This window comes from Gadus morhua, chromosome 22 (genome assembly GCF_902167405.1).
Source record: "Gadus morhua chromosome 22, gadMor3.0, whole genome shotgun sequence".
NCBI classification, from domain to species: Eukaryota; Metazoa; Chordata; class Actinopteri; order Gadiformes; family Gadidae; genus Gadus; species Gadus morhua.
Window position 1 is genome coordinate 7,137,548 of NC_044069.1, and position 22,009 is coordinate 7,159,556.

At 47.6% G+C, this 22,009-nt stretch overlaps 4 protein-coding genes and 2 non-coding genes across 6 annotated transcripts in view; 5 read left to right on the forward strand and 1 right to left on the reverse strand.

Annotated features, from left to right (window-relative positions):
* Positions 1 to 90: 90 nt before the first annotated feature.
* LOC115536142 (elongation factor 1-alpha) lies at positions 91 to 6,676 on the forward strand. Its single transcript, XM_030347825.1, has 8 exons — positions 91 to 240; positions 849 to 1,005; positions 1,814 to 1,993; positions 2,396 to 2,692; positions 3,161 to 3,311; positions 3,996 to 4,252; positions 5,342 to 5,576; positions 6,024 to 6,676. Exons 2-8 carry the CDS (start codon positions 862 to 864, stop codon positions 6,146 to 6,148), a joined length of 1,389 nt encoding a protein of 462 aa, XP_030203685.1. The 5' UTR covers positions 91 to 240; positions 849 to 861; the 3' UTR covers positions 6,149 to 6,676.
* Positions 6,677 to 8,927: 2,251 nt separating this feature from the next.
* rpl11 (ribosomal protein L11) lies at positions 8,928 to 13,435 on the forward strand. The gene is made up of 6 exons (XM_030347828.1): positions 8,928 to 9,014; positions 9,689 to 9,839; positions 11,063 to 11,169; positions 12,181 to 12,312; positions 12,758 to 12,868; positions 13,357 to 13,435. The coding sequence occupies exons 1-6, from the start codon at positions 9,009 to 9,011 to the stop codon at positions 13,384 to 13,386; spliced, it is 537 nt and encodes a 178-aa protein (XP_030203688.1). The 5' UTR covers positions 8,928 to 9,008; the 3' UTR covers positions 13,387 to 13,435.
* LOC115536408 (small nucleolar RNA R38) lies at positions 10,499 to 10,568 on the forward strand. The gene has a single exon (XR_003974692.1). It is a non-coding gene; the product is annotated as a small nucleolar RNA R38 (small nucleolar RNA).
* Positions 11,944 to 12,013, forward strand: LOC115536409 (small nucleolar RNA R38). The gene has a single exon (XR_003974693.1). It is a non-coding gene; the product is annotated as a small nucleolar RNA R38 (small nucleolar RNA).
* A 1,178-nt stretch (positions 13,436 to 14,613) lies between the features above and the next one.
* klhl43 (kelch-like family member 43) overlaps positions 14,614 to 22,009 on the reverse strand; it is an 11,645-nt gene continuing 4,249 nt past the window's right edge. Inside the window, exons 2-7 of the mRNA XM_030347824.1 lie at positions 20,817 to 21,547; positions 20,318 to 20,466; positions 19,443 to 19,789; positions 18,147 to 18,446; positions 17,271 to 17,446; positions 14,614 to 16,872 (exon numbers count right to left, since the gene is read on the reverse strand). Coding sequence (XP_030203684.1) covers positions 16,077 to 16,872; positions 17,271 to 17,446; positions 18,147 to 18,446; positions 19,443 to 19,789; positions 20,318 to 20,466; positions 20,817 to 21,145 — 2,097 coding nt within the window. The 5' untranslated portion in view covers positions 21,146 to 21,547 and the 3' untranslated portion in view covers positions 14,614 to 16,076. The remainder of the gene's footprint in view (positions 16,873 to 17,270; positions 17,447 to 18,146; positions 18,447 to 19,442; positions 19,790 to 20,317; positions 20,467 to 20,816; positions 21,548 to 22,009) is intronic.
* eloa (elongin A) overlaps positions 20,544 to 22,009 on the forward strand; it is a 17,375-nt gene continuing 15,909 nt past the window's right edge. The window contains exon 1 of the mRNA XM_030347823.1: positions 20,544 to 20,562. The gene's annotated coding sequence lies outside the window, so the exon portion shown is untranslated. The remainder of the gene's footprint in view (positions 20,563 to 22,009) is intronic.

Below are 22,009 nucleotides of genomic sequence, written 5' to 3' on the forward strand. Positions count from 1 at the left end.
GTCTTGCAGCTGTTTAGTCGCCCTTATCCCGTGCCCGGTGATGGTGTTCATATCCAATCACTACAGTGCGATACGCTGTGCCAGCCAATAGCGCCTCTTACTTGGGTCTGACAGCAGATGGGTAGAATGCACAGCCCTCCCTCCGCTCGCTCTAGCTCAGTATAAAAACTCATGCCCAAGCGTAGTCTGTCCTTTTCTCCGGTCTAAATCAGGGGACATTCGTTAGCTTCTCGGGCACAGGTTGGTGAAATATTAAATATGATGCTTTTGTGTATAGTTTGTTGCATGGTTATGTTTTTCTGCGGGTCTGTTTATTGACATGTCAGCTGAGTCTTGTGGCATGTTGAGAGAATCGCTAAAGGCTCAGCATTTTCGCATGTATCCCACCCATAAATAGATAATTCTGCCTGCCTTATGTAATGAAAGCATGTTCTTGGGTAGAGGGACAAGCCTTAATATATCTGTATGCATAGTCTGTAGTGCAATGGGTGGATTGTTTATAAAATGGGCTTAATTTGGTACTTGCTGAACATTTCTTAAAAGGTATTTAACGTTTCTGAGTTTATTGCTATGGCTATTTGGCTTATTTTCTCATTTTGACATTGGTGATCGCATGAACGCGCTTTCCACCGGCTGCACTGTCATGGTGCGCGTGTCTGCTGCAGACAACATGGCGGCACTGCGTTCACTCAACATGGAGGCCGGCGTGGAGCACATGGCGCATGTGATGACACACTGGCCCCGAAAACGCAATATGAAAATGGCTCTTACACCTGTCATCGATGAAACTACAATGTTTAATATTGGAATTGTATTTGCTTTGATTGCGATGCCGATTCCCCCCACAGCAAAACCTTCAAAATGGGAAAGGAAAAGGTTCACATAAACATCGTGGTCATTGGTCATGTCGATTCCGGCAAATCGACCACCACAGGGCATTTGATCTACAAATGCGGCGGCATTGACAAGAGAACCATCGAGAAGTTCGAGAAGGAAGCCGCTGAGGTTAGTGTCGGCACAGCCGACCATGATCGCCTCTAGCCCTGGCTCGTATTGCACGGATCTGGAAGGACGCTCAGTCGTCCATTTCTCGCGACAAACATCCATTTCTAAGACACAAGCGCCATCTACTGTACACGTGTTTAAATTCACTCGTATAGTGGAAATAACATACATATTTTCGAAACCGAAATGTGCCTTTCACTTTTGAATTCCAAGAATATACCTCCACAAGCAAATGTACCCATGATCTAAAAAAAAAAACGTTAGTCAAACCTTTTCACAATTTATATTGGTTTAGTTGAAATTGCATCCTGCAATTTTCCACCCACTGTTTTTTGATAAAATTTGGTTTTGATTGAGTTTCATGGTTCTTATGTGCTTCTTGGACCTCTTGCTAAAGATATGAACACTTGAGAACCATGAGACTCAATCAGAACCTAATTTCAGCAAAATTAGGAACCCAATTGGAAGAAAAAGGGGGAAAATACTATAAATAACATGTCCAACTGAATTCCAATAATTTGGAAATGTAATTGAGGTCTGCTCTTATAGGACTAAACAATGGCTGAAACAGTTCTTACAAACGTCCTGTTTATTGACCAACTCAACAAAATACTATCTTCCTTCACCATTTAGAAAGTGGTCATTCAAGTTCTTTCAGGGTAATAACATACACAACTGTATTACCATTCTCAAATGGGGATTTATAGAGCATTTTACTCCTAGATGCAGTCCACTGTGCACCAAACTAACTCTGTCTTTCCTCCACTCATGAAACCCCCTCTTTGGACGGGCTGACGGCCTCCCTCAGATGGGAAAGGGCTCCTTCAAGTACGCCTGGGTGCTGGACAAATTGAAGGCAGAGCGTGAGCGTGGTATCACCATTGACATCGCCCTGTGGAAGTTTGAGACCGGCAGGTATTACGTCACCATCATCGATGCCCCCGGACACAGGGACTTCATCAAGAACATGATCACTGGTACCTCGCAGGTAGGGCTTAGCAAGTGTTTCGCTGAGGAGTTGCAATGGGAGATTTTATTATGTTAACGGTGAAACGCAAAAAATTCAGGATTTTCGTTGTTTTTTTTTACTTTAAGTGCTATTAGTTAATATTTCTAGCATGAAACTAACTAATGATTTAGAATAATTCAATACGAATTCACACCTGGTGTAAAACAGGGCTCCTTTAACATATCACTTATTAATAATCGTGTTAATGATTAACGAAAGGCATGCAAATGACTTATAAAGGCTCATAAAAGGCAGTTAAAAAAATCAAAAGAAAACTAATGCTATTTCATTTTGTACTTTACACATTGGAAGATTTTGGTACAGTCCCTGAAATAAACAAACCTGCACACATGTAAACCCATCTCGTGTTTCCGTTTGCAGGCTGACTGCGCCGTGCTTATCGTGGCCGGAGGTGTGGGTGAGTTTGAGGCCGGTATCTCAAAGAACGGCCAGACACGCGAGCACGCCCTCCTGGCCTTCACCCTGGGCGTGAAGCAGCTCATCGTTGGAGTCAACAAGATGGACTCCACCGAGCCCCCCTACAGCCAGGCCCGCTTCGAGGAGATCACCAAGGAGGTCAGCCAGTACATCAAGAAGATCGGCTACAACCCGGCCACAGTGGCCTTCGTGCCCATCTCCGGATGGCACGGGGACAACATGCTGGAGTCCAGCGAGAAGGTGAGCGAGTCCAGCGAGAAGGTGGGTCTCTCAGGCCCAAACATGGTTCATATTTGTGGTTCACCAAAGCCATCACTTTTGGTCAAAGGTATTGGAAATCCCAAGAATAAAACTTTTCCAACCGTGGCCCAATCGATGCATCAATCCCTCCCTATAAATCCATTAGATTTCCCTTCGGTGGCTGAAAAAGTTGACGCTACATGGCATGATACTTGGTAATGTATGTTCTCCACTGCGAGAAGAATGCAACGGTACTTTACACAACGGATCAGCTTTGAAAACAGACCAAAGACGACCGTGCTCAAACTAAATGAAACCAAACCCAGTCTTTCACGAATCCTAAAAAAAAAGCTTCTGTTAGAATAACCTTAACAGCCCGTCGTCTGTCGCAAGACGCAAAATGAGCCGCCGGGGGGGGGTTGGACGGACTCCCCAGCGCTGACCCGCCTCGGTGCCTGTGCTCCACAGATGGCCTGGTTCAAGGGCTGGAAGGTGGAGCGCAAGGACGGCAACGCCAGCGGGGTCACCCTGCTGGAGGCCCTGGACGCCATCCTGCCCCCCAGCCGCCCCACCGACAAGCCCCTCCGCCTGCCCCTCCAGGACGTCTACAAGATCGGCGGTGAGCTCCACGCACACTGGGGTCATGACTGAGTAAACTAACGGCCGTCGCCATATGGGAGTCAGAGTGCCGCAGGTAAGATTTGAGAGTGGTGAAGAGAGAGAGAGAAAGACGAAAAGAGCGGAAGCAAGATGTTGAAAATAAACAGACAGATAGGAACATCGCTTTCCTCCCTGCTCCCTGCTTTTTTGACCGCCTTTGAGGAGTGTTGATTTGCCCATGATAGGCAGGCAAGAAGGATTCCCCCAACCAATCACGGATGAGATGCCCTGATTGGTAAGAAGTGAGCCGGGAGCCTTCAACAATCATAATGGCTTCACTCTGACGCAGGCCCAGGCAACTCAAAACAGATACTCGGTTAAAACCGCACAGAGAAACATTCCTTGGACGGGTTGACTTTATGGGTGCGCTTTTTCAGGAACAGACAACTCCAAAATCCAGTTCAGATTTACCTTTGATGGAGTGACATAGTGCAGAGGTTTAAAGGTGACACTTTATACCACCAGGTGTGAGTGTGATTAGCCGTTACAAGCCGCTTTGAAATTCTGCCTCTTCTGACATCACATCACAAGTGGGCGTGTCCAACTTGCGGTATAATATGTCACTTTTAAACTAGACGTGAAGAGAAGTGGATCGGGGCGTGGCCTGACCCATCAATTCCCCCCCCCCCCTCCCCTACCCCAGGTATCGGGACCGTGCCCGTGGGCCGTGTGGAGACCGGCATCCTGAAGGCCGGCATGATCGTGACCTTCGCCCCCGCCAACGTGACCACTGAGGTGAAGTCGGTGGAGATGCACCACGAGACGCTGACCGAGGCCACGCCCGGAGACAACGTCGGCTTCAACGTCAAGAACGTGTCCGTCAAGGAGATCCGCCGTGGCAACGTGGCCGGAGACAGCAAGAACGACCCCCCCATGCAGGCTGACAACTTCACTGCCCAGGTGAGCGTTCACGGGGACTAGACGGCTTCAGAGCCCGTAAAAGACATCGGGTGTTAAACGTGTATTTGGTACTAGTTAGATTAGATTGGTTTATTTGCATAATTTATATTCATTCTGTAGTCAACCGTTGTGTACTCACAACCATTTATCCATAATGGCTCTGGGGTATACTATGAGATTGAAAATAAAATCACTGTCTGGGAAATTAGAGTCCATCGTTAATGGAACCAAAATATCAGTAATTTAACTTATGAACTCCAGGAGGAACAGCAGCATCGATGCTGTTATGGTACAGTCGTGGACCCCAATAGACCTTTCATAGAGGGTTGACCGTCTGACCAACACCCATGTTGCTCTAAACACTAATTATGAGTTTGCTCCTTTTATGTAGGAGGAGCCGATTGCACCATCTTTGCGTGGGTTTAAACGTAGCCTATTATAATGTTAGTGTCTACTAAGTTCCGCATTTCCCATTACTTAATCCAAACGGGTTGCACCAGACAAACTAGTTATTTTGTCACGCTTGGTAGTTACTAAATGTAAACGCCTCATCCTCTGCAGTTGGCGCTGTGCAGAAAACAGCATCGGCCGCATGTTTATAACACAAAGCTATTCCGTCTGGAATACATGGTGCGACCAAACATAGTCAATTTCTGCAAACCAATGTCCTCTGCGGACTCCTCAAGCACTTCTTGGTTGACATCATAGCTTGTGGTTGATTAGTTACCACTAGCTTGGTCGTCACGTTGAAGTGACGACCACCGGCTTCAATTCAACGCTATGCATTTCTAATTCCTTACGTATTAGTGCGACAAATAGCAGATTTTGTAAATGTCTATTTGTAAACTAATGGTTATTAAGGACATTAGTAGTACATTATTCACATAACTAGCGCAACCCAGTGCAGGTGGCATTGACAGGGAGTCCTGGTCAATGAGTGAAATCTCAACTAGTTTAGTCAACACCCTTACCTGCGCCACTAAAGCAGAAGGCCCTTAATTAGTGTAACAAGCTACACCTGTGTTAGTCCTACGACGCCGCCTCCACTGTTCTCCCTAACCCGTGTGCTCCACCCCCGCCCTCCTGCAGGTGATCATCCTGAACCACCCTGGCACCATCGCCCAGGGCTACGCCCCCGTGCTGGACTGCCACACCGCCCACATCGCCTGCAAGTTCAGCGAGCTCAAGGAGAAGATCGATCGTCGTTCCGGAAAGAAGCTGGAGGACAACCCCAAGTCCCTGAAGTCCGGCGACGCCGCCATCATCACCATGGTGCCCGGCAAGCCCATGTGTGTGGAGAGCTTCGCCCAATACCCTCCTCTGGGTGAGTGGCGCAAAGCACACGCACACACACGCACACACACACACACACACACACACACACACACACACACACACACACACACACACACTACTATATATTCTATTTTATCAAATCCGAAACCTGAGCGAAGACAATGGTTGTTGTCTAGCATCAATAATGATCCACGATTAATAAAAGGTGGACTCCTAAAGTTAGAAGTGCCCGTGATGTCCCGATGCTCCCACAACTCCTTTGACGGCCGTAGTGTGTGGCGCTGTATTCATGAACTCTATTTAAACACACGTCCATGTAAGGTAAGGGAATGCGATTAGATCTCAGTCCTGGGGCCTCGTGGCGCACAGCGTATTCCATAACCTCCAACACCCCCCCCCACACCACCCTCACACCCGCGCACAATCCGACGGCTCGAGTAAACCACAAGACCCCTGACGCGACTCTCTCCCCCAGGTCGCTTCGCCGTGCGCGACATGCGGCAGACGGTCGCCGTGGGCGTCATCAAGGCCGTGGACAAGAAGATCGGCGGCAGCGGCAAGGTCACCAAGTCCGCCCAGAAGGCGGCCAAGACCAAATGAATCCCGGCACGGGACGTCCCGCCGAGGATGGCCCCACCGCCGCCGCCACCACGGCAACGGGCGTCCTCGCCTCATCCTCCGCCCTCGCCCCGCCCCTCCCCCTCCTCGTCAGCGCATAGCTCTCTTCTCAAGGACTGGCTTATGCTCATCAGAACCCACCGCAAAAGCTTCCGTAGGAAAGGAGGGCCAGTGCCCCAGCGTCCGACTGGCCTAGAGAAGAGATTAGGGGGGTGACACACTACTTAAGAAAATTTAAAATATATCGTGGGTAAATAAAATGATTTCATTTATCGTTCATTGCCAAAAAAAGGAGAAGCTTTTGTCGTCTTGTCTTTTTGTCGCAATAACAAAAACCAAACAAAACAAAAAAAGAGGAGAAAATCCAGCGTTGTTTGTATAAATGTTATACTGATGGGAATTCACTTCTGAATGTAAGAAGTTCTGCTGCAGATGCTTTGAAATTTCATTTTCATCTCACAGTATTGGCACGGTATAAGTTGCTTACAATAAATAGAAAACATTGTTGCAGTGACTAGTAGCTCTGTAATGTGTTTGGGAGATGTGCGTGTATCCAGATGTGTTTTGAAGAGAGGGAGATGCGTATATTAACGATTTAATGACTAATCCATGGGTGGAGCTAAACAACATCATTCAGGTAAAAGCAGATTTCAAGTGAAACCCCACCCAGCTGTCATTCATCCAGTGCAGAGAATGGAGCTGATAAGGGCTAATCTATTAAGAAAAGTGATTGCCCTTCAAGTTAGGACATGTTGTACCACGGTCATTTCTATTCAGCACACGCTTTCATCCGAAGGATCAGGTAGGTAGTAGGTGATAAGGGCATGTGGCTGGATGCTAACAGGTAGGCTGTGGATTTCAGGAATCTAACAAGGTCCCAGTACTTTTGAGTCGAACGATGACCCTAGGCACTGCGCTATCCTGCGCTAAGGGCTCTACAAATTAAATATATTATTATTATTATTATTATCCTGCTCCATGAGTTATTAGGTCATTATAAGGCGTTATGAGTTGGAAAATGTTTGAAAAGATGTCAATGCGTGCATTTCAATTATAAGTATTATACTATTAGGAACATACTATGAGCTGTGCACAAGCAGAGCCATTCTCCACCAGAGAGGGCAGTCTCGATCCCCACCCCCAGCTCAGGGTCCGGAGCCCTCCAGCCCCCCTCCCTGGTCAGGGGGTGACACTACAACCCGGCTAGGGTACAAATTAGTTGAGAGGGAAATTTGTTTAGGTCTTGCATGTCCTATTGATTATCGGTAGAATATATTGGCCATGGACTTTGCAAGTAGAGCTCAGTAAATATATAAAAAAAACGAATGCCAAAAACAATAACTGCTCATAAGCTGGTCAATAAATGTAATGTTTTTTGGGGACATTATAGAGCTTAAAAAAACATTAGATGATTCTAATATATAAGATGTTTGTGGTCCCAGCGTTGCATCGAGTGTTCTCTTACATGTAGAATCAATTATCACATTTCTTCAATACAGAAAAGAAAGCTTCTGAGCTACTGAAATCTAAATGACAGAACATATATATATATATATATATATATATATATATATATATATATATATATATATATATATATATATATATATATATATATATATATATATATATATATATATATAAAACATAAGGCTGCCTCCTGACTCGGTATTGAATATATTTTCGTATGAGTAGTAGTAGTCCTACTACTAGTAGTAGAAAAAGTACTGAAAATAACAAACAGATACAATAGACTATAGGAATTATTGAAGTGCTGCACAGCAAAGAACAACACACATAATTATTAGCCTACAAGATGATCAACAATAGGTGCGTTTCCATCCCCCCTGATTATTATTATTTCTTTTTTTTTTCGAACTTTGAAGTCTTTCCGATTTCCGCATAACGACCGCCCGGCCATAGCAACCCTGCCGACATCAACGTGTAACGTCATCACCCGTGCTCTCAAACAACGATACGTGTTCGTGAAACGACGTATCTATTTTTAACCGTTTGTATATCCTTTAAATATATCCTTTAATTACGTACATCGAACAGATGGCCAATGTAAATACTAGATACGTGTGGACCGACGAAGAAACTATTCCTTGCTCTCATCCATGAAAATAACCTAACAGCTATTTTAGATGGAAAACAACAACGTAATTCCACTATTTATCAGGACGTAAGAGAGATGATGTTACTAAAAGAATACGACAAGCCCTGGAATGTGTTGAGGAGTAAGTGGAAAGCTCTCAAATAACGATGCAGCTTTTCTACTTCTACCATTGATTATAGCCACTTATCGGCATACATTTTTTGCCTAGTACAGTGCCACCTCCAGGCAGAACAAGGGTAGTTACCCGCTCCAACCACTTGATGGAAACGCACCTAATTCGATTTACTTTTTTGCGAACTTTCTAAAGATTCGCCTCACCTTTTTGATGGAAACGCAGCTAATGACATTGAATAAAGGGTCAGGACCCTGAAGTTCATACATTGTTTAAGGAAACGTTCTTGCCACTATAAAGATGAAATCTAGACTGGCATTGCTTTTACATTTAAGGGAAGCAGAATAACGTATTCTGTCAGTTGTCTTTGCAGTCTATCAGTCTTGATAATATTTTATCATACCACAAGGGCTGGTTTATGGTGAAACAGACTTATACATTCACGATCCCACTGGTTTAATTTGAGGATATGTTGGGATTGTTTTCTTATTCTGGTTGTTTATAGGGAATCTTTGTCTTTTTCCACGGGTTTTCACCGGGCCAATTTAAACCGAACACACTGCTATAAAGTCTCGGCGCCGGAAATCGACGCTCTCTTCTAGTGATCAAACATGGCGGTGAGTACTCGGTGAAAACGTATGACGGCGAGATTTCCGAACTTGCCACAGAAATCCACGTTCATCGGTGTTATTTTATGAACAGAATCAATCCTTTATGCACCTTTTTGTTCCGGCTAACCTCTAAAATGGAACTAATGCCATATTTTATGCTTAGCATAAATTTACAGACCAAGATTTCGCCAATTGAATCACGCTAGTTGGCTCACACCGCATCTATCCATGTAGCGCTGAGTACTGTTTAAAACAAAACACTTATGGCGTTATAATAAGTTGAGCATAACGGCTAATTATGTGTATTTTGGGCTGTTAAACATGGGGGTTATTAAAGGTAAATACCGCTCAAGCTAAACTTTGCTAACATTAGCTTTAGCTTCGGAGATATTTACGGGCATGTCCAACATGCATTGGATCTGCGACACAGTAATTCGGTACAGCTTTCCTAAGCTAAACGGAAAGTTGTGTTTTTTTGTGTCAACCTGGTAAAGAAGGTCAATGTTGTCGTACTGGCAGATACATCTGAGTATCATGGATGTCAAAAGGTTTATGAAACCTATGGGCCCCAGAGGTAATGGGACAACCGCTGGACGTGGCCAGCCGACTCATGTTAAAGCCTAGCCAGCAAAAATTGGTTTGCTCGTTTCTAACTGGACGTCTCTATCGGTGCTTTTCAGGACCAGGGTGAGAAGAAGGAGAACCCCATGAAGGAGCTCCGTATCAGGAAGCTCTGCCTGAACATTTGCGTGGGGGAGAGTGGAGACAGACTGACCCGTGCTGCTAAGGTGCTGGAGCAGCTTACAGGACAGACCCCCGTCTTCTCCAAGGGTATGTACAGCGTAAATGTATGCATGTTTGCTGGGTGGACCTACAGCATTGTAGTGGCTATGGTGTTAACTGGCAATGGAAAGGGACTGGATTTACCTCCGAACTCTTTGGCCTACCTGTAGTCATCATTGTAGCTAGATGTCTAATTGAATGTAATTTGGTTCCAGCAACTTTATCCGGTACTTTTGATCAGTTTTCACAGCTGACAAAACAAATTCCAAACCTTTCAATTTCAACATTGTGGTTTATTCAGAACATTTGACCCACCACTCAAAAGAAAATCACATAATCCCTACAATCCCCAGCTCATCGGGACACACGACCGTGTGGAAAACCGAATCTTTTAAGCAGCAACTTACTGTCACATGAGGAAGCGTTGAGTGAGGGGCTGGCCGACCTGTCAATAAAAGCAAGAGTTTAATCAAGTTGTCAATATCAACCACAACAATATTTATTAAACGTATTACTTCTAGTATAGTGAAACTGTAGGCTACTGCAATTGACCCGTGTGTAGGTCAATCACATAATGAATTCAAAAGTAGTGTATAGCGCACTTTTATTGTAAATGTACCGCCATATGAATGATGGACTTTTACAAAATGAAAGCCAGTGAGCTGCAGACTTTTACAATAAGAAAATAATTAATCAAAACACTTCATGCAAGCCAGTGATGAAAAAAGTTATCCCTGTCTGAACAACGGTGTTGACCTATGGTAACCTGAGGCTTGACTGATGACTGTTAATTCGACGCTAATTAAGCAACTATTTGGGACTGGCACGTTATTAACTTGCCGTTTCTCACTATACTTCTAGTATAGTGAAACTGTAGGCTACTGCAATTGACCTGTGTATGTCATTCACTGACCCATACTGTGACATTTCCCCACAATTGGCATGCAATTCAGGTATTATTGGTTTTATAATGGGGTTTCAAAAATACCCCAAGTGTATGACCAAGACGAAAAACAAATGATCACTGACTACTCGTCCAACTAGCTCAATATTTACCTGGTGATGATATTGATTCTTCAGTTCCATCGTCCTTCTTCGGGGATGATTGTTAGCTGCAACGTTTGCTATCGAACACGCTGCATCTCATTTCGGTACCAACCGTACTAGCTCCTACCTGTGTTTTAGACACTTCCTCTTCTGGTGTTGAACTCTGGACATGGTGGTCCCCTTCTATAACATCAAACCATCCCCTTTGCTCCGTCCTCCTGCAGCCCGCTACACTGTGCGATCCTTCGGCATCCGTAGGAATGAAAAGATTGCTGTCCACTGCACCGTCCGTGGAGCCAAGGCAGAGGAGATCCTGGAGAAAGGACTCAAGGTGAGCAGCAAAGCACATGGATGGGTTGTCCTTTTACCTGCCAGTGGCTACCTAATGTCAAGATCCCTGATCATGATTGTGCCTGGATACTTAATAACGTCATCCACACTGCTGTGGCTAGTGATCGATTTTGACCAAGCATGGTTCTTTGAATTACTTGTGAAACGCTACAAGCCTTCAACAAAGCTTGATAGTGGGCAGATTGCTGGAAGCGATCCTTGTTCCACTATCCTGCCTCGTTGACATTCGCCTCGCCACTTTGCCGTCTAGCCAGAGAGGGAAAACGGAGACGCTCACACTGCTACCTGTTGGCATGAATGCGCACTCATGTGTTGCTGTATTCTGCTTGAACATAGTATAACTCTTTTGTGGTTGAATTAACAGCAGACGTCTGGTCCCTGTGTATTTAGTATTACATTTAATTAGGGTCTGGTCAACGATCAAAAGTTTTAATCGCATGAGTTCCTGTGATAAATCACATTGTTATACGCAGAATCCAATAATGAATTCAAAACTAGTGTATAGCGCACTTTTATTGTAAATGTACTGCCATATGAACGAAACTGCCATAACATTTGTTGTGCGAACACTTAACATCAAGTTCCGCACCCTTTACGTTTTATCCGCCAATTATTTTCCGACTGTTTCCTCGTTCCTGTGAGGGCTGCAGCAGTTAGCAACATACCAGGCTCGCTCACGATGGACTTTTACAAAATGAAAGCCAGTGAGCTACAGACTTTTACAATAAGAAAATAATTAATAAAAACACTTCATGCAAGCCAGTGATGAAAAAAGTTATCCCTGTCTGAACAACGGTGTTGACCTATGGTAACCTGAGGCTTGACTGATGACTGTTAATTCGATGCTACATTAATTAAGCAACTATTTGGGACTGGCATGTTATTAACTTGCCGTTTCTCATTCTTAAAGAAATAAAACCAACAAACTGGTTAGGCAGGTTCCTAAGCTGTCGGCTAACTTTCCCCCCCCCCCCTCCTGCCTTGTCACCAGGTGCGTGAGTACGAGCTGAGGAAAAGTAACTTCTCAGACACCGGGAACTTCGGCTTCGGCATCCAGGAGCACATCGATCTGGGCATCAAGTACGACCCCAGCATCGGGATCTACGGACTGGACTTCTACGTGGTGAGTAGTGTGGGGCTTTACCAGGGCAACGTGGGCCCGCTACTGCAGTCTAATCTCAAGTTTTATCTGGAACATCCCAGGGTTTCTGACTTTATTGATGTAGTGTAATACTTTGTTGTTGCCTGCACATTGTAGATCCTATGGCTATTGGTCCACTGCCATCGAAAGTCAATGTCAGCTTCATTGTAAATTCAAAAATATGTACAAGGCATAGAAAAATCTAAATTGTGTTTATATTTACAATAAAATAAACTTAATAATTCAAAATTATTCTGAATAGCGCAAAGGTAGGCAAAACGGTACATGTACAATAAAATGTATAGTGACCAATCAAACTATTGAGTAGGCTGCCAACGCGGTTCTTAAATCACAGCCGTTCAATGGGCCAGCAATACAAAATATATATTTCGGGTTCAATCTAAACCCGGTTGGTTTGCGTCCCCAGGTTCTGGGCAGACCCGGCTTCAGCATCGCCGACAAGAAAAGGAAACGTGGCCGCATCGGATACAAGCACCGCATCCGCAAGCCAGAGTCCATGCGCTGGTTCCAGCAGAAAGTAAGTATCCACCTTGATGTGACTGTGATGGTATCCTGAAACCAGTTGACACTGGATTGGCGGCACTGAAACCAGTAGACTCTGTTGGCCTGTTTAGGATGGGACTTTTGAGGAGTGGGGAAACCAAATCAAGCGTAGTTCTTCCATATAATAAACATTTTTAAATTGGGCTTTTATTGAATCGTGTTGAACATTTCTTAATTCTGTATTGTCTTATGGCCTTGAAGAAAAACGCTTGGGTAATGTCTCCACCCTCACTATGTGGGGACGAGGTGCCCCTAAACCTGTAGATTCAGTTATCTACCGCGGCATTGTGGGTTGTATACGTGGATTATGTAACCAATAACATAGTTGTAGTTGACCGTAACAGAGCCTTTATAGAAAGTAGAATGGACTGCTAAACATTATCAGGTCATCGCTGAATGACATGAATTCGGTATCGTACGAATATGGCGCTAATTTGAACTTTTTCTCCCCTCTCCCTTCAGTACGATGGCGTCATCCTTCCTGGAAAGTAGAACTGCTTCTCTTTGTTTGTACCAAACTAATAAAAATTGGTAAAAAGCCGTGCTCTGTTCAGTTGTCTTTTGTGAAGCAAATTATCTCTAAACAAACAGTATCACACAAAGCCTGCCCCAGAGGGCAGCGGCGCTACTTGAAAGGAAACCAAAACGGAAGATTTCGGTTTAGAGCTACTGTACCCGAGGGCTAGGCAGCTATTGAACAGTGCCAGGTTGCAAATATTTCCTAAAATGGAGGCACTTGGTTCTGATTCTGATGAGCAAATAAAGTACACAAAATGTACACCAGACTCTTGATATGCCGATATCTGTAAAAAGGCGTTAGCCGGTCTTACCACGATTCAGACGCGATGCTTAATTCCAAATGCATCCTGTGTCCAGAAAGTTTTCTGGGCTAGCATTTGCTTTCCTTATTCTATTCCATTGTTGGGAGAATGCCCTTAAATACTTAAAGCTTCCGAATACGTACCAAGTGGTTCCTAAATAAAATCAAGTGTAGGTAACAACACTTATCTTGGTTAAAGGACCGCCCCGACCGGCCGGATTGACAAGTTCACTGTATGGCATCGCCTGCTGCTCCTCAAAATGGGAGGTTACCACTTGGTCGACGTAGCTCCTAAAAACAAATCTGCGTCATCGGCCGACATGCGTGTTGCAGTATGCTGATTTGCAGCAGATAACGACAAGTTTCTAGTCCTCATATCGGACCACATATGCAAATGAGCTATCCAGCTACTTCTGGTATAGAACCTGTTCTGTACATGGTCCCTGTCAAACCAATATGGGAAGTAGGGTGTGGGTTCTTGATTTCAAATCTGACTCGTTGCTTGGATCGCAGACTCTAGTTAGCGAACTCGAGTAATTACGAGTTCATATGAGAAATGAGGCCATCGACCAAGCACTTCAGTATGGTATGACCTCACTATTTGAGATGCCCCTTTAGGCTCTGAGAATGTCCCATCACCAGAAGACTCGTCATGGTGTAAGAATTTAGATTTGAATCCCATCCATACCAATGAAAATTGAGTACTGGTAGAGAATGGATTTATCACTTTCAGGGGGTCAAGTTCCGCTAAGGTCACCCATGCCAAGTATACACACAGTATTGAAAGATGGCTACCCAAGTCTTTTTTACTATCGAATTCGTAGGTCTTAAACCTTGACGGATGCCGTATGAGTCCCAGGAACCACCCGCTGACGGATTAATGATGAAATAGTCAGACGTGTTTGGATCAGATTGGTTTTATTCGGGGAAACACTGATGCAGCATAGATGTGTGGCTGACAGCTCCTCCTACTCATCCCCTAGACAACGATAGGGGCAAGTAGTAAAACAGTAATACAATACTCTGCTAATAAAATTAGATGGATGGGCCTCATTTGAGTAGGAAAAATCGAGTGTCGTGGCATTTGCTGCACCCTCTCTAACACCTACACATTCTGTGGCTCCACTTGGCACTTGGTAACAGGAGTTCACTTGGTTGGTCTCGAATAATAATCTCCAAATCTTTTATCTCGGAATCTCTATAGATTTGGGATGAGCTATTTAAGTGTTTATTTCTTTTCTTTTTTTGAATGTTTTCTTTACACTTTCTTATGCATCACATCTTATTTTAAGTAGTGAGCATAATTGAGTGGTTGCTCCCAGATACGTTGTTTATGAAAATACTATGTAAGTCAATGAAATGGATTAATAATACAAGATTAAATCCCCCTACTCTATTCACAGACCCTATCGTACTTTATTACATTTAAAAAACAATTAATACCCCATGCATGCTGTTATTTCCTTTGATCTAGTCTAGTTTTTATTCATTATTTCTAACAACAGAAATAGTATAAATAAATGACATTTTTGCTAATTTGATGATTAATTGCCACATGTCCCTGGTGAGAATAAATATGCATAGCTAGAGGCTACCTGGTATTGAATGACAGAACTTGCCATAAACACATTCGTTACAATACACAATACACTTTAAATATACTTTTTACACATCACTGCGAATGGGTTCACCGTTGAACAACTAAATGGCTCTTTCTATGTTTCTCCCTCATACTGCTCTAGCAGATATCCCTTAAGCTAGCCGCCGTTCCGGTCTCTACCACCAGGGGTAGAGACCGAGACCTCAATTTAAATGGGGTCCAATGGCCAGTTCGTAGTAAGAGCGGGTTCTCTCGCTTCCCAAACGGCTCTTTGTTTATTTACTTTTCCCTAATCAAAATGTGTTCATATTGGTTATCCATTCCCGTCAATAGATGTTAATGGAGGTTACTTTTTTATTTACCTTTTCGACTTATGCCTGTTTTTGATTCATTGTGCCTAGATCTAAATAATTATTCAATACACGGTGTTCCAAAACAAAATGTTACTTTATTCTCTTAAACCTGATTCAACCTAACGTCCAACCAAAGTGGAACAGAAAGGGCCTACATTTGTTTGTTTATTCTGAACCTACGGGGCGGGGGGCCAGATTTGGCCCTTGAGCCACGGGTTTGAGACCCCCATCACTACACAGCCCTCATCTCCTCCTTCTACTCAGCCAACTGCTCGTCTGTCGCATCTAGAATCTAGGCGCATCACTTCTTCCCTTCCCTCTGACAACCATCTCAGCCTCGACCCCTCCATCCCGTTACCCCCTCTCTCTCACTCTCTGTCCATCTGTCCCTCTGTCCCTCTCTCTCTGCCTATGTGCTGATGATCAGGGGCGGGTTGGCGCTGCTCTCCCGGCTCCGGACCCTGGCCGGCTCCTCGTGGGCGGTCTGCGGCGTGTTGCGGTGCTGCGGCCTCCTCGCGGCCTGGCGCGGCGGCAGGGTCAGCGTGCAGCAGGACACGCCCACGGTGGGCTCGGGCAGGTCCTCGGCCAGGGACCAGCTGTCGGTGGCCGGGTCGTAGCGCTGCACCGCCGCCTTGTAGCGCTTCTCCGCCTCGTTCCAGCCGCCCAGCAGGTACAGCTTGTCGCCCAGCGGCGACAGCCCCGCCGTGCTCACGCCCAGCGGCAGCGGCGCCGCCCGGCTCCAGGCCCCGCCCTCCGCCGAGAACACCTCCACCGACAGCACGTCCACGCGCTCGCCGCCCGCTCCGAGTTGACTCCCGCCCGCCACGTACACGTTGCCGCCCAGCGTGGCGGAGACGTGCCAGCCGCGGGGGGTCTCCAGGGAGGGCCGCTCGCTCCAGCTGTCGCTCTCCACGCTGTAGCACGCCACGGAGCGCGAGTAGGCGCAGTTGATGTAGCCGCCGGACACCAGGATGTCGCCCGAGGGCAGGGTGGCGCTGGCGTGGCAGCAGCGGGGCACCTCCATGGGGGCGCGCATCTGCCACGCGTTGGCCGAGGGCAGGTAGCTCTCGGTGGTGGCCAGCAGGCCCTCCACGTTGCGGCCGCCGATGGCGAACAGGCGCCCCCCGGTGGCGGCCAGGGAGAAGTGCGTGCGGCGCTGGCGCATGCTGGCCAGGTGGAGCCAGGTGTTGAAGCGGGGGTCGTATCTGATTGGAGGAGAGTGCAGAGAGGTGGATAAGAGACGATGTGAGACAGACAGATATAAACAGATTAACGTGTTATCAAAACTCATTGGCCCTGATTGACACTACAAAACCCAGAGTTTAAAGGTGACACCTCATACCACCAGGTGTGAGTGTGATTAGCCGTTACAAGCCGTTTTGAAAATCGGCCTCTTCTGACATCACATGTTGGCGTGTCCACGTAGAATTATGAGGGATAGATGAGCAACGTTTGCTACAGTCCACTGGGTAGGCTGGTAGACTGATCTATCCAGCACACATCTAGGTGGACACGCCCACTTGCGATGTAAGAAGAGGCATTGATCAAGTGATGCATCATGGGATGCATCGGTCCGTTCCTCGGCGGGGGGTCTGGTCGTCACCTGCTGAGGGTGCTGACGGCGTGCTTGGCCTGGTTGCGGGCGTCGTTCTGGTCCTCCCCCCCGGCCACGTACAGGAAGCCGTCCATCACCGCCACGCACTGGTTGAAGCTCTTGGCGGGAAGCTGGGACAGGTGGCGCCAGGTGGCCGCGCCCTCACGGGGGTCCCTCCACAGCACCTGGAGTGGGTCAAAGGTCATGGTCAAAGGTCAATGCTGTATGGGATAGTCCAGTGGTCCGGTGGTTGTTTTGACCCCCAGCTAAAAAAGTTTCTTGGTTCAAAGCCAGGGTCAAAGGTCAATGCTATAGGATGGTCCCGGGGTCGGTGATGGTTTGACTCGCAGTGAAAAAAGATCTTGGTTCAAACCCCAATGTCCACTGTCCGCCTGTAGGAAGCAACAAGAAAGATGCTCTTTCTCCCTCCAGATAAGAGCTTCTGCTACAGTGTCCACTCAGATGGACCGATCATCTGGCAGACTAACCAGTGGACTGTACCAACAGGTATACAATTAGGGCCCCCGAAAGCCTACACAGTGGACTGTACCAACAGGTATAAATTAGGGGGGTCTACCAGTGAATCCAGTGGACTGTATCAACAGGCAAAAAATTAGGGGCCCTAACTGCCTAACGTGGACTGTACCAACAGGTATAAAAGCAGAGGCCCTAACACCCTACCCATTGGACTGTACCAACAGGTATAAAAGCAGAGGCCCTAACACCCTACCCATTGGACTGTACCAACAGGTATAACAGCAGGGGCCCTGACACTGTACCCAGTGGTGGACTGTACCAACTGTGGCAATGAAAGGGCTTTTTAACACATTAACAAGTCGGGGGGGGGGGGGGTTATCGGAGAAAGCAGAGGTTCAGGGGTCTCACCTCGCGGCTCAGGGCGCGCTCGGTGATGGAGGGGCGTCCCCCGATGGTCAGCAGGGTCTGCTGCCCGCCGCGGACCTGCGTGCGGCGCGACTGCAGCGTGTTCTGCTGGTAGGGCAGCAGGTGGTAGTTCATGGCGTCCACCAGCAGGCGGTGACACTGAGGGTCCAGCATCATGCGCGCCACCGGCTGGACCTGGCTGACCAGCTCGCTGGCCGGGATGGTCTCGAAGCGCACGTGGGCCAGCAGCTCGGCGCCGTGCACGTGGCGCGCCTCGTCGAAGTCCAGCCACCTCATGGCCAGCTGTGGGGGAGGGGGGCCAGGGGGCGGGGGGGCCAGGGGGCGGGGTTAATGTGTGGTACTTTTGTGTTTTTTTGTTGTTGTTTCTGATCCGTGTCAGATCAGCACGAGAAACACACACGCTCACACACACTTTTAAAAAACCCACATTTACACACAGAAGCACACACTGATACACACACTCACACACAAACCGGCAGGCACATGAACACACTTTAAAAAACCCACATTTACACACAGAAGCACACACACACACACACACACACACACACACACACACACACACACACACACACACACACACACACACACACACACACACACACACACACACACACTCGCCAAACTGTAGGAAAAGTTCCAGAAGGAAAAAGATTGAATTATTTATACTTCTCTAACAACACACCAATCAGTTGGTGTTCTAAATATGTCGCCAATACCTCCACCCCTAAGGATCCCCTAAGGACCCCTAAGGACCCCCTAAGGACCCCCTAAGGACCCCTAGTCTAGAACAGTGGCTGTGTATTAATACCTGAGCCATCTAATGTACAGTTAGTTCAACTAATCCGATTTGTCCTGACAGTTATGCTGCAGGTGGCGGGTGGAGCAGCTGCCTCGTTGGGCGGATGGGGTGTGTGGGGGCGATGGTGGGTCGTTGGGTGGGGTTGGGGCAATGGTCTTTTTATAGGCCTGGGTAGAAATAGCCCTGGGTTCGGCCCTGGTCCTATGTTGGCCATCTTGCTGAAGTTTCCGTCAGCGAGGTTAGAAGAAGAGAGGCTCTTTGACATCAGATCTGAGGTCTGTATTTTCGTAACACACTAAATATATACAAGGCAAGGCACCGATTTGGAAAGTAAGTGAAAATACACTCCCGGTAAAGGAACTCATTGACCTATTAACTCAATTTGAGAGTAGGACAATGAAACGTGGGACACCAGGACTTGTCCCACTTCCAAGTGACATCATGGCTCTGATCTCGCTCTCTCTGTGAACTCTGACCTGGAAGGCGACCACCTCGCTGGGCAGCACCAGGCTGTCGTCCCGCAGGAAGGCGGAGATCTGCTCCAGGGTCAGCTGGTTGAACAGCGCCGTCTCGGAGAAGGGCACAAAGTTGTCCAGCACGAAGCGGCGGGCGGCGTCCCTCACGGGCAGCAGGCCGTACGCGGCGGCGATGTTCCACACGTACACGCACGTGGTCAGGTTCAGCTCGGCCAGCAGGAAGTCCATGCACATCTTCAGCAGCTGCGGGATCTGCAGGGTGGTGGCGGCCGACAACGTGCAGCCGATGGTGTACAGGGACATGTGCACGCGGCCTAGGTAGGCGAAGGTGATCACGTTGGCCAGACCTGGAGAAGAGGGGGGGTGGGGGGGGGTGTTGGAGAACCTTGGAGAACCGAGTCGTTGGTCCGGGTGGCGTGTATTCATATCATGCACCCGGAAATGTGTGTGTTCATGTGATGATACCCAGTGAAGTAAGGTCCACACAGGGGACAGCTTTGTGTGTTTTGTCATCTCACAGGTAGAGAGGTAGGTTAGGGAGGTAGGTTGTGCATTATATTGGAACGTCAGATCTGCCTAGAGGCTATTTTGGTGTACTGAGAGGTGATGGAGGCTATTTCAGGCCTACATAGAAACTAAAGAGGCCTACCTCCAGGCTACGGACGCCTACCTGGAGTTCATAGAGGCTTATGGTTAGAGAGGCCTACCTGGAGTTTAAGAAGTCTAAGCTAGTGGAAATGGAGGCCAACCTTCAGGTTATAGAGGCCTACCTTCAGGTTATAGAGGCCTACCTTCAGGCTATAGAGGCCTACCTGTAGGTTATAGAGGCCTACCTTCAGGTTATAGATGCCTACCAGCAGGTTATAGAAGCCTACCTAGAGGTGAGAGGGAGGGCAGCTCCAGGCGCTTCATGCCGGGGTCCTTGGCCAGGATCTCCCTGAAGTACTGGCTGACGGAGGAGATGACCAGCTTGTGGACGTCGAAGGCCTTGCTCTTGCAGGCCAGCTCCAGGTCGGTCAGGAACCTGGGGAGCAGAGCGGAGGAGGTGAGGGGGAGTCCCGTTCCTCACGGAGAAGACGACGACGTCGGACTCCACGAGGAAGTCTTGGATAGTGTTGAGGTAAGGGCTGATTATGGTTCCCCGAGGCGACGCAGCAGCAATGTTCTGATTGGTCCGCTCACTAAATCTTGGCGCAGAACCAAAACAGGTTCACGACTGCGTCAAAAGCGTCCGCGGGGTCATTGCGTTGCGTCGACAGGGAATCGTAACTGAGCCTTTAGGCGGTGTTGTTTCAAAATATAACCATTAATGACGTCATCATCACAGTGACGATAACGTCGTTGTCACCACCGGGGGGCGCCGCCACCTCTCACCTCTCCTGGCGCATCTTGCTGAGCTCCTCCAGCAGGGCGTTGCCATGCAGGGGCCGGGTCAGCTCGCAGCCCAGGCCCAGGCCTCGCTCGCCGGGCTTGACGGCGGGCGGCAGCAGGGGCAGGTTGAGGCTGTTGAGCTGCACCATGTCCAGCGCCGCCATCTGCTCAATCTTCTTCACGCCGCACTCCATCACCACCACCACGCCGTCGCCGCGGCTCTCCACCTTCAGCGAGCTGGCGTCCATGGCGACCGCGACTGCGGGGGCCGGGGAGACGTCCCCGTCACCGGGGGACTTCTTCTGGCGGGAGGCCCTCTTCTTGGGAGCCATGAGGGCGGACGATGGGTGCCTGGGTGTTGTTGTTGTTTGTCTTGGTTGTGAGTGGGTTGTTGTTGTTTTTTTGAGTAGGGGAGGGGTCAAGGTTACCGTTGGTTACACTAAACGTTGGTTGGACCGGAGCAAGGAGACCGCCTCGCACGACTATTCAGACAATCGACGGGTTGATAACGAAGATATCTTCGTTTGTTCCCCTCTAACGGAAATTTGCAGTGACTTACTTTCTCTTGTAGACGCACACACACACACACAAACACACACGGACCCGCACACACACACAGACAGCACAAGCAGAGGGAGCTGAAGGCCTCTCTAGAGCGTCTCAGGGACAGGTTTACAGGCCCACTCCTTTATTTGCGATGACGCTGATTCAGTTTCTGATCAGCAACACCGCACCTGGGAGGAGAGGAAAGAGAGAGAGAAAGTAGAGGTAAACAAACCTGATCGACACGGTCGATACTAAAACAAGCCAGGAGACACAGCTTGCCATTTTCCAAAGAATGGCGGACCCTTTAAAGGGTGTTTGCCGAAATACAGAAAGAGAGAATCTACGTGAAAAATCATACATAAGCTAGGCGAATGGTTTGTGTGTTTAAAAAAAGAACATCTCAACTAACAACTCTCAGTTTTTCGAGGTGGTGGTTAGGGTTAGGTTTAGGCTCACTGTATCTCCCTGTTTCCCTTACCCTCCTGGCCCTCCCCCCCAGGGGAGATGAGGGGAGACTGCGAGAGTGTGAGTGGCAGGTGCAAGTGTTCCGCGGCGGGCCGGGATCCCAAGCATGTTTTCGTCAGTCGATCATCATCCTCATCAGACCTCTGATATACATGTGTCCAAGAGTGTAAATAAGTAACAGTGGA